General features: G+C 48.6%; 2 protein-coding genes across 2 annotated transcripts; one reads left to right on the forward strand and one right to left on the reverse strand.

Annotated features, from left to right (window-relative positions):
• Positions 1–448: 448 nt before the first annotated feature.
• Positions 449–1830, forward strand: LOC123100565 (transcription factor MYB120). The gene is made up of 2 exons (XM_044522475.1): positions 449–822; positions 1008–1830. The coding sequence occupies exons 1-2, from the start codon at positions 551–553 to the stop codon at positions 1477–1479; spliced, it is 744 nt and encodes a 247-aa protein (XP_044378410.1). The 5' UTR covers positions 449–550; the 3' UTR covers positions 1480–1830.
• Positions 1831–3091: 1261 nt separating this feature from the next.
• Positions 3092–7669, reverse strand: LOC123098983 (E3 ubiquitin-protein ligase WAV3). Its single transcript, XM_044521084.1, has 2 exons — positions 7229–7669; positions 3092–5277 (listed from the first exon to the last, which is right to left on the reverse strand). The coding sequence occupies exons 1-2, from the start codon at positions 7457–7459 to the stop codon at positions 3385–3387; spliced, it is 2124 nt and encodes a 707-aa protein (XP_044377019.1). The 5' UTR covers positions 7460–7669; the 3' UTR covers positions 3092–3384.
• Between the last annotated feature and the right edge of the window lie 4797 nt (positions 7670–12466).

Below are 12466 nucleotides of genomic sequence, written 5' to 3' on the forward strand. Positions count from 1 at the left end.
TGAAAATACAGTGGACGCTTATTTACAGTATACTAGTATTTGACACGACGTACGTACTCACGCAAAAGGGCATCGGATCGATAACCCTCTCGATCATATGTGGGATGATTGATTAGCTCGGAATTTAGGATACAATAAACTATAAACAGTTAAAGGTGGGGTAAAGATGCTTGCGAGATTTAACTTGCATTGCATCACCACACAACATTCTAGTAGCTATAGAAGGGGGGAGCTTTTTGTCAGCGAGAAGAGGAATATAATATGTCGATAAGCTTAGCAAGTGGGAGTGGAATTGTTAGTCGCTGCTGGTGACAAGGACGCGACGCCGATCTCCTCAACCGGAGATGGAGCCCGGCCGGCCGTATAAATGGCGGGCACGGCGCGGGGAGATTCTAGCTGTCATACAAGCCGGGAACCGGAGCCACAGCAAGCTCAGCAATAGATAGCGTAGCCACAGCCAGCAAATAGTATTAATCCTAGTGGCTAACTAACTAGCAATAGTTAGAGATTGGCCAGTTGAAGGAGTGATAGTATATAGGGAGGGAGCTGCATGGCCATGGACGCGATGAGCAGCGCGGTGTTGCAGGGGGCGTGGAGGAAGGGGCCATGGACGGCGCTGGAGGACCGGCTGCTGACCGAGTACGTGCAGCAGCAGGGCGAGGGCAGCTGGAACTCCGTCGCCAAGCTCACCGGGCTGCGGCGGAGCGGCAAGAGCTGCCGGCTGCGGTGGGTGAACTACCTCCGGCCGGACCTGAAGCGGGGCAAGATCACCGCCGACGAGGAGACCGTCATCCTCCAGCTCCACGCCATGCTCGGCAACAGGTAAGCTGCCCGATATTCCATCTCATTTCCATTTCCATTGAAATTCAGACGTGTACAGTCTACTACTACAGTGGGAGTGGCTGTAGTAGATGCCCACGTACTGTATGACTGCATCTTCTTGGGTCTTGGGTGCGCGGGCGGTGCCTAACTGAGCGACGCGTGGGTGAATGGATGGACGGACGCAGGTGGTCGGCGATCGCGCGGTGCCTGCCGGGGAGGACGGACAACGAGATCAAGAACTACTGGCGGACGCACTTCAAGAAGGCGCGGCCGTCCAGGCGGGCCAGGGCGCAGCTGCTGCACCAGTACCAGCTCCAGCAGCAGCAGCAGCACCGCCAGTACCTCCACGCGCTGCACCTCCTCCAGCAGCAGCAGCAGGAGATGCAGATGCAGCTGCAGATGGAGCAGCAGACCCACCAGCCGCAGGTGATGATGATGCAGCAGCAGAGCCCGCCGGAGGAGGACCAGGCCGTGATCACCACCGTCGGCAACATGAACAGCATGGAGGCTGCGGAGTGCTACTGCCCGTGCCCGGCGGCGTCGGCGGTGCTCGACCTTCCGCTCCCGGCCGACGACGAGGACGCGCTCTGGGACAGCCTCTGGCGGCTCGTCGACGGCGAGGACGGCTCCAGCGGAGGCGACTCAGGCGAGTACTAGGCTACTGCATGTGCTAATACTACTACGGCAATGTGCATGTGTCCCATTGTAAAGAAAGAAAGAAAGGAAGGAGAGGTAATACAATACTGCCTGCAGGTTAATTTCAGTACTACTGGCCGCAGGGATATCATCCCGGCGGTGATAGCTAGGAAGGACCATGCATGCATGATCACGCACGCATGCCAATAGTTCTTCATGCATGTCTCGTGTACATGTTTACCCTTTTACCCATGACCATGAGCCATGATGATGAGCCCATGATCAGGTGCACTGTACCAGCCTCTTCAGTTAGCATGTCAACAAAGCTAGCTTGTAAATTGCAGCAGCAATAGCATCATGTAATTTTGGTCTCGCTTCTCAGTGAATCAAGTACATTTTCCTCAGTTCATGAACGAGCAGTGCAGCAGATCCATACCCACTTGGCAATACTTTATGCACCTTGTAGCTAATTCGCTGTACAAAATGGCCTAGCACACGTATCATCACAATTGGTTATTATGATCCAAGCATCTTTTATCCTTTGTATAATGGGAGGACAGGAACTTGACCGAGTTGCTCAACTCACCATATGAATTCAGTTACATATATAGTGACTGAAACCACGGGCTATCTAATCTGAGTAACAAAATCAGTTTGTAGCTAATACAAACATCAACGAGGTTTAGCAGGAGTTTGAGGGGTGAGTTGGCTGACTTATGGCAGCAACTGCAAGATGATGATTGTAGGGATATCACCATGGCTGCTGATGGGGCTTAATTCTTCTGGTCAGATTACAGTCAAGTACACGACGATAACTAGCTAGTGATGGAAGCCTTACAAGGTTAATTGGTGTCCTTTCAGGCTACCCTGGTTCCTAAAAGTGCCTTTAAAAATTAAAGTTTTTCTTCGGTTAATGTTCAAGAATAAGTAGTAATTTGACTGAAGAATAACCTACATAAGAGAGGCTGGAGTGGTAGTGAGAAGTGCAGTTTCTGTGACTACGCGGAAGATATAGGTCACTTGCAAGTTCATTTGTTGCTCGCTAGGGAGGTATACTTGGTGGGTGGTCAGCTGTGTGTTTGGGATCAAGATGAACTTTTCTTTTGAGGGATCGGGATCAAGATGAACTTGAGTTGGATCATGAACTATGTTCTTGGATTTTCATTTTCTCTGGGAAGTTTAGGGGCTAAAACTACTCTGCGGACGACGGCCGACAGCACGAACTGTGGACGATGGAGGAATTAACGGTGCTATCCAGTTTTTCTCTATGCATGGACGGCTTGATCTGCTGTGTCGTCTGAAAATCGTTCAGGTCGTGTGTGTAGCAGCGTTCCTGGGTTTATGTTCTGTTCATTGGTTCTTTTTGCACAGGGGCTTGAGACTCATATGGGACGCTGCTGTATTATCAATTTCATGAGAAATGAAATTGGCAAACTCTGCTCCTCAATTTGAAAACAAAAAAAACATATTTTCTGCACAAGCCAGCCAAATTCAGAAACTGAACAGACATAACCAACACTGTCTGCCAAGAATGCAGTGCACAAGGATGTTGTTATTAACCAACGATTAAAAGCTTTCACCATCCTCATCAATTCAAGGGTGACATTTTTGCAAGGCAAAACAACACCCAAGATAACGGAAAGAAGGAGGAAATAACACAATTTTCACCGCTATCAGGTATGACATTTATCATTCCCTTTCGAGCGTCACACTGATCATGTACAGGAAACTACTTGTACTTGTATGTCCCAAGATCAATTAATTTTTCTAACCCCATGCCCACTAGGCCACTAGAGTATTTAAAATAAATATATCGAAGCAATAGCTGTAGGAATAATCAAACTAAAAAATAATTTGGATAGTCTCAAATCACCTAACCACTTCACAGGTTATTTCTTGAAGCTTGGTTCTGATGAATAAGCAGCGTCACGCCAGCCGCTCGGAGAAGGATTTTGTCGACCTCACCGACCGGCCGGAGCCGCGTGAAGGAGCAACGGTCGGGGAGCGGTTCAGCATCTCGACGACGGCGGGCACGAGAGTCTGCGAGCGGTGCAGCATGTCGACCATCGACGGCGTCTGGTAGGTGTGGATTTGGGTGTTGAGCTCCGTCGAGTCGCCGCGCGCCGTGGCCCTCTGCCACGAGTGCGAGCTCAGGCCTGCCAGCATGAAGGCCCTGCCTGATTCGTCGTACCTCCTCCGGCTTTCCACCCTCTCCTGCATCTCCCTCAGCTCCGTGATCAGCGCCAGGCACTGGCTGTCTGAAGATTGCGCTGCCTGTGACTCCAGGATCCTCGTGCGGCCTTCGAGGATCGACACGGCCTGGGAGAAATCGCCTCCGTCGGCTGCAGCCCGCGCAGCAGACATGTCCTCCATGGCTTGAACGCGGTGCCACTCACGCTCAACCTCGGGAGACATTTTGCAGTCCACAGAGTATGCAGGACGCTCAACACTCACTTCTGAACCATGTACCTGAATGCTCTCTGTTGTAACTGCATCTTGGTATGTACAGCTTGGTTTGATCAGTACAGTCTGCTGCCCCTGTGCAGCTGGGACATGTAGGGTGATCAGAAACCCCCTCTCTTCATCTGCATACAGGTCGCCGATATCGACTGACCCGTTACGTCCATCCACGGCTACTTCACTTGCATAGCCGCCTGACTTGATGGAGGTGAGTACCACGCCTTCGTCCACACACTCGACGCCCAGCCGCATCTCCTTGACCACAACACTGAGGAGGCCACCAATACACTGAGCAAATCCGTTCTGGATTGAGCCTTCAGCATCAATAAATGAGAATGTGCCGCTAGATGTCTCCGCAATAGCATGCATCGCCGCCGAGTCATGATCTGCGCCGAAACCAAAGGTGTGGATTTGCACATGATTACCTGTTCCAGGCAGGATTGAGGGAGGAACAAGCATGCTGTGGTTTGTCTGAACCCCGTCGTCAAAGGTTGGCACCGAATATGTGTCTTGACCATCCGACAGAAGAATGATGCTGCAAACAGGATTCTTCAGCCGACGGTGCTCAATGACTTTAGCACCCTTCTTTAGCCCATCAGAAATGTTTGTGCCACCGCCATCAACAAGGGAATTCACAGCATGCATGGCTTGCATTCGTCCGTTGACGTTCATTTGGCGAAGGGGAAAGAGCCTCCGTGCCGTAGATGAGAAGGCAATGACAGACAGCCGGTCATTGGGCCCAAGCGTCTGGATGACAAAGCCCATTGCCTTCTTGAGAAGTGCAAGTTTTGCCCCTTTCATGCTGCCACTGACATCAAGCACGGTCACAAGGTCAAGAGGTGCACGGGAGCTCACGGACTCCAAGGACTTCGGAGCCTTGAGATGGATCAAGATAGAGAAGACCTTCTGGGTCACTGATTGCTGTATGGCTTGCACTTCTGCATATGTCTTGATTTCAACCGAACCAGTAACTGCATTGCTGTCCTCCACAGTTTCAGACTGAATATCTATTTGCTCGTCGTCATTGAAAATGTCTGCCTCGGGAGTACGGAAGACAGGAAATTGCTCCAGCAGATTTCCACTGTATGAGTTGGAAAGCCTGCGGATAACAGCCATGTGTCCGTCGTCTTGGGGCCAATTTACCGGGCTTACTCTAGCTCTCCCATGAGTGGCATCTGCAAGTTGAGGTCCCTGGAAGGGCAGTTCTTTCCAGTCGGCACGGCATATTGGGCAGATATGGTTGCCATGCCTAACATTTGAGGTGATGCAATGGAAATGGAACTTATGGGAGCATTCAGCAGTAAACAGGGCCTGTCCGTGCCCTGTCCTCATACTGCCAAGGCAGATGGCACATACCCTCTGAAATCAAGAAAGCCAGCGCAGAAGAGTTAGCATGATAGAATCAGAGCTTGCAACTGAGCACACAAAAAAACATAGCTTCTACCCCAATTGGTTATAAAATGTGCTCTGAATGATGCGTAAAAAACGTGCTCTGAATAATGCCATTGAAACACTTGTGTTGATGTAAACATCAGACAAGCACACTAACAGTGTTGCAGATTTTCATACGACATGCTGCGGATAAGCAAGACTGCATGAGGCTCTGTACAACCAATCAAATGGAAGGGATTTATCACGTAATAGAAGAGAAGAACTAAAAGTTGGTTATACACTTACCATGATGGTCCAAGAACCAGAATTTGCGTATCTTGAAAATTGGCATAGAGAACCACCAGTCAAACATCAGGTGTAGTATGAAATATGCTAGCATCAACTAACCATACTAAATCAACTGAGAATTTGGGTATTAACACATGTAGACGCTATCAGAAAATACGAACCGGAACATCCTAACACCGTATTCTGCTTTCTTTCATTCTTGGTAAGCATTAACAATCAGAGCGGTAAAACCAGAATAGATTAACATACTTTTTTTGAAAGAAAGGGGTTTTCCACCCATTTTATTGAATGAAACCACAGTAAACATAGTCATGAAGGAGCTCGGGAGCAGTCTAAGTGACTGACCAGACGAAAATTAATATACTATTTCGCTATATAAAGTGGGTTGGCAATTTGGCATCAGAAAATATTCTTTAATAGTAGAAGTAATTCAGCACGTTGCATAAAGGACTCTGCTGTTTGTTGAAGCCAACTGACAGAGAGCCCAAGACCCAAGTCAAATTAGATGGGCCAACCAGCACCAACCAGTCAAAACACATGGAAAGACAAACGGCAGGAAAAGAATGAATAGGAAAAGGTAACTGCATGATATACAGATAAAATTGAACAAGCTGCACCACAAGGCATCACAGGTTAAGCCTGCAGCCACGAAATATTGCAGTTGTTCTTCAGTGGCAGTATAACTGTAGAAAAACATGCAATCTTTTCATAAAAAAGAACAAATAAGAAGACAAATGCAATCCATCAGCTACAGCTCTAGCCTAGCCTCCAAACTCAATCCGGTAAGCCATGCCCTGGCCCATGGATTATATTTATGTAAAATAACCTGTTAGGCACGTGGGCAACTACACTAGTAGTAGTATTCCCTCCGTTCGGAATTACTTGTCTCGAAAATGGATGTATCTAGAACTAAAATACGTCTAGATACATCCATTTTCGCGACAAGTAATTCCGAACGGAGTATAATATAATCCTCATTTGTTAATTTCAGTTGGTGATCACAAGGTGTAGTACAAGTGGGAAAGACTTTTCGGTTTGGCGATTTCCCTGTGAGGAAACTTATTACCACCTTGGTGGCAGATAACTGGTCAAAACAAAATGAGGACCAGCTGGAAGCAAGAGAAAACAATTGGTAACTGAAAACTGCAGGTAGCTTTTTATTTTAGAAAAAAAAAACTGCAGGTAGGTGGTGACAGACGAGAAAGCAAAAGAATTGGCGTGACTTGTGTAATCTGATTAACTTGCTCCTCCGAGGAGGATGAATTGCACCAAAAAACAGTAGGGAAATTGGTGAGCACATTCAATGTATATCTTTTAAATTTTAATGTTAATAAGAGAAGGCACACCAAAAGAAATAAATTTCTCCCGATTTTGTTTGTTTGACGGAGATGACACGCGGAAATGATGAACTCCGTCAAACTCGTACGGTGATCTTTCACTACGCGCAGAGATGAGACACGGAAATGATGAACACTGTTTTTTTTATTGATGAAGGATGACGAGCACGGTCAAACTCCTGCGGGGATCTTTCCCCGCACGATCTTTCCCCCGCGTCTCCAAGAAGATGTTTGGCACGGGGCCAGAGCGATTAGGAAATGGATGGAAATGGCCAAGAAGATGGAGCCCTCACCTTGGAGCCCCGGCTGCCGGAGCTGGAGAGCCGCCGCGAGGACACGGACGGCGACCTCGCCTTCTCCTCCCCCGTCGCCGGGCCGGCCTCCACCGCCGTCGTTGGATGGTGCGCCTCGCGTCCCGGCGGCGGCGGCGGCGGGGCGTCCTCGAGGGCCCTCTGGCGGTCCGGCAGGCGGATGCAGAGCTTGGTGGCGAGCGCGCGCTTGGCCCGGCCCCAGGCGTCCGCCATTGCTAGCTCCTCCCGACGCGACGCGACCCGACCCGGCCCGGCCCCTCTCTCGCGCACACAGAGCTGGGAGCGGGAGTGGGATCGCTCGGCGGAGGAAGCGGATCAGGAAGGAGCGCCGGAGGGAGGGAGAGGGAGGGAGTTGGTTGGCTCGGGTCCCGGCTTCCTCTCGTCGCGCGTTCGCCGCGGGCGTCCGTTTCTTGGTTTACGTGGAGCGTCGCGGCGAATAAAACAACGGGGGCAGGGGAAACTCGTTCGTGCTTGGCTTCCCCGTTTTGCCCTCGGGCCAGAGGGTGTGGACGCGCCGGGATCCCCGGTCAGCGCGGGGCGTTTCGGGGCTTTCGCGTCCCTGAGTTACTTGGTAGACTGACTCTGTCAGTCAGTCTGTCCGTGCTTCGAATTCGGAATTTATTCGTAAGATAAGAATTGAATTTGTCTTCAGTTTCAGCTGTTCGACGCGAGGAATGTTGAAGCTTTTTTGGGTTTGCTCGGATTCAGTTTCGGAGACGCGGCGGCTGCGTCTCGATCGTGTGGCCGGCGGCCAACGGCGAACGAGTTTTGGTCACAACATTGGCGTGAATTGATCACATATCACATTAAGGTAACGGCTGCTTTGAAGATGCTTGCATATGGCGCGACCGTAGATTTGTGGGACGAGTACCTCCGAATATCTGAAAGCACATGTGTTGAAGTCATGGTTAATTTTTCAACTGCGATGATCAAGTTGTTTGGACCGGAGTACTTGAGGGAACCAACTATCGTAAACACCACAAGGCTAATACCACTGTTGAAAGCAAGAGGGTGCCCAGATACGCTCTGATCCCTGGATTGCATGTACTAGCAATCAAAGAGTTACCCATATGCTCTACAAGGGCAATGTCAGGGCCATTGCAAGAAGCTCACTCTCGTTCTGGAAGCAGTTGCATCACAAGATCTCTAGATTTGACACTCTTTCTTTGGAGTACCTGAGTCTCACAATGACATCAACATTTTGTAGCGGTCTTTATTATTTGCAAAGTTGTGTGCGAGACAAGCTCCTCCATGCAACTATACCATCAATGATCATAAATACAACATGGGCTATTATCTTTGTGTTGGTACCTATCTTCATGGTCGACCTTCGTCAATGCCATGTCTAAACCAAGGGGTTAAAAAATATTATACTTTGCCCAAAGGAAAGAAGAAGCAAAAAAGGATGTGGAGAGGGCATGCATTTGGAATGCTCCAAGCCCGTTTTGGCAGTTGTTCGAGGAGCTGTAAAAACATGCGATCCATAGACATTGTGGGGGTGATGACAGCTTGTGTGATAATGCACAACATGAGTAGACGATGAGGGTAATAAAGTTCACCACTATCTGAAATTTGAGCGCATGGGTGATCTCATTGAACTTCCAAAGCAAAATCCGGCGACATTATTTGAGGATTTTATTCAAATGCATCAACAGAATCGGCATCGAGTAACTTATGAGCAGGTTCGGAATGATCTAGTTGAGTATTTGTGGGCGCTTGGCGGGGAGAACTAAAAAGTTGTGTCCGAATAAGTTGAAGTTCAAATTGAAACTATTTTATTAAAAAAAATCATGTTTGGATTGTAATATTTTTATTTAAATATTTTTCATTGAAATATTTGCACAACAAAATTATGGACCAAAGATTAATTATTTTAAATGCTCCGGATGTAGGAAATAAAATAAGATGGGCATTTGGTGCATAGAGATGGATGACCGCCCCACTACCCGCTATTTGCAGACACATCCAAACGTATCCGCGAACATTTGGGGTGTCCGATCTGAGGGACTGTGTCGGAGATGCCCTAACAAAGTGTTTCTTCATTTGGATTACTTGTGACTTTCCAAATTTCAATGTATTGTTTGGGGTAAACTTCAATGTATTTCAATCATGCATTGCTTGTTCTTCTCACTTTCTTGGGCTATAGCAGTGGGGAGCGTGTCTTTCAGGCATGCTCAACGAGCTAGAGTCTCCCCAATATTAATTTGAACTCAGGCATGAGACAATGACTACCGTTCAGTGTGCGCGCGTGTGGTGTTGGCTGTCACACAACTCCTTGATGACGACTATTCATGGTCCTTGTCAACAAATTTTTTTTTTGCTTTGATAAGATGTATTGCCCCTTGGGCTGTTAAGTTTTTTGATCCAATTTTCTTTGTAAACTAAATCAACTTGTTTTTTTCTCAGAGAGACTTCTATTATAAATGGGCAAGACATTTGAGGCTCCAAAATATGATGAGGAGGAAGGATGTTGACCGAATAATTAAGACTTAGCTTAAAGCACGCCTAAGGGGATCACTGTCATGTACTTGTATTACTACTAGTACATCGCTTCTTCCAAGCAACAATACCAGCATTACCTCACTCCCCCAACAACTTATAATTAGGAACGGAGGGAGTACGACATAGTCGTTTCTTCTAGGATCCGTGGTTCATCGCTTGCAAGCAACAATATGAATTAGTCTGCTTGATTGACTAGCCGGCGCTACATTTGTCCACGTCTTCTTCAGATAAGCTCCACATGGATGGATGGACGCGTTGAGATGCTCATGAAGGAATAATAACAACGACTTTTGTGTGTGTAGAATTGTGGATGTCTTTGAAGGAATAATATACTCTTTCTCATCAAAGAGAAAAAGGGAATAATACTCGTACTCGACAACGCCATGACTATATCAAGCGAATATACTAGTACTCCCTCCGTCCCAAAATAAATGTCTTGAGCTTAGTACAGATTTGTAATAGAGCTAGTACAAAGTTGAGACACTTATTTTGGGACGGAGGGAGTAGTAGTGAGTGACATTGCATGCCATGCCGGGCACGGTGCTACTGGAGCTAGTCTGCGTGGACTATGATCCGCATTAATCGATTCCATGCCGCTGCACGCTATCTACTTGACTACTTCACCGCCTCGATCGGTCCGCAGAAACGTTGAAACGTACGTACGAGGACGTGTTAATTATAGTACTGCATCAATCTATCTAGTGGCGCAAGCCCGCACGTACGTGTACGCGGTGGCGGCGAAACAAAAAAACATGTGCTGACGTAGACACGAATGGATGAACGTCAACAATGAACAACGACCAATCATGTACTCCGATGTACGCATGCACATCCATGTCAATCGAATCGAACAAACGATGCCTAAATTATCACTCAAAGCAAGAAAATACATTTAGATACTTCATTAAGTTGTATAATATTGTAAAAAAACGCTCTTATATTATGGGACGGTTAATTTGCATCTCTTATATAATATTGTAAAAAACGCTCTTATATAATATCTGCTGACTAGCATTGAATTAGAGATGTTTCTGTCGGTTAATTTGCATCTCCGGTGGAGGAAAACGTCACCCATGTCGCTTCTGGTCAATGTTTTGGTGCCGAAGAGAGAACACACGCGAGTGTACGTGTGGATGTACAGGAACGGGATCAATAACAGAGCTGGAGCGCACCCCCGCCCAGGAACGGGATCAATAACAGATCCGGCCGGGCCGGGAGAACCGGACAAGGTTGAACAGAGCCGGAAGAGACGAACGAGGCTAGGTGCAGATCACTGTCACGTAGCACGTCAAAGGTAGCACTCCAGGATGCATGAGAGCGACGGACGTACGTGATCGCATCGTGTACGCCGGCCGGTGCATATCATATATACATGGCTGCATGTGCATGGCCGTAGCTTGCATCAACTTTTCATACACTTTCTGACGTGCTCCGGTATCCATGATCTTGACGCGTAACCACAAGACGCCCGAATTGGCTGGACAACAGTGTCCCGCCCCCGGAATCCGATTCAGCTGCAGCAATGTGCAACCAGCTAGCTAGACACAGATAGAGCATTATATTGATTCTCAAAAAAAAAAAAAAAAAGAGGGGGCATCGACCGCATATGTGCGGTGCAGCTGGCTGGTCCGCGACATGTCTACGCATCCACCGGTGGCGGTTGGGCGTAATCAAGAATCCATGCATGAGAATGGATCGACGACGGAGTAATACTAGGAAAGATTCAGAAGGCCGGCGTTCGTCCAGCTCTAGCCGCATGCATGCATGCGCATGTGCCGGCCATGTTCTTGCCTGCTTCGGATCAAACGGCGCGGTTAATGGTGCTACGAAGGACCTGCGGTTCAAGTCCGGCGGCTCGATCTGGCGCTCAAGAGAGTGACATATGGACGGTCATCGCTGGAGTGAACTGCAGCGATGCACACTAGGAAAAAGAAGGCCTGCCGGCCGGCCGGAGTCTCGCATGCGGCGCGCCGTCCGAACCACATGTTCGGCGGCGCGCGGTTGGTGGGGGTTGGACTCGCACCGGACATGAAGGCGTCTCGCTCGTCGTTCGCACTTCGCCGTCGCCTCCGTCTGCACTTTTTCTTCGGGTCCAATTTGGCATGCAGCTGAGAGATGACTCGAATCCGATTTGGTTGGGGGCTAGGCTAGCTGGCTAGTGTGTCAACTCGACCGTGGACTGGTGCAGGAGTAGCGGAGACTCAGAGCGATCGATTGCGTGGATAGCCAGGTGCGTGGGCGTGTATCGTGACCAGTGTACCGCGACGACGCGAGCGTCTCGGGACGCGTTTGGTACCCTGCATCCCGCCCAAGCAGGTCCGTTGGATGCAATTTTCTTTTTTGTTGGGCTGTTTGGTTATACGTAAACACTATTGATTCTGCATGGCGCGATTCTTAAAGCAACATTTTATCTATATCACTGGAAACGACCAAATCGACCGTTTCCAGCGGGTCAAGCCCGAGCGATGCTCTCGAGCCCACAACACGTGGATTGGCTCTCACGAGACGTGTACTTGGTTTGTAGGTATTTTCCTCAAATCACCTCTTTAATCTGATAGACTTACTGGATCGACTAGGAGTAGATCAGTGGGATATTGTCTGTATTCGGGTGTTTACCTTAGCGTTCCGGCCATTGCTGGTTCGTCGATGGAGGACTGCGCCCGGGCAGCGACGGTCGGTGTAGAGGTCGACGGTGAAGTGCATGAGTGGCAGCGGTGG

This window comes from Triticum aestivum, chromosome 4D (assembly GCF_018294505.1).
Source record: "Triticum aestivum cultivar Chinese Spring chromosome 4D, IWGSC CS RefSeq v2.1, whole genome shotgun sequence".
Taxonomy (NCBI): Eukaryota; Viridiplantae; Streptophyta; class Magnoliopsida; order Poales; family Poaceae; genus Triticum; species Triticum aestivum.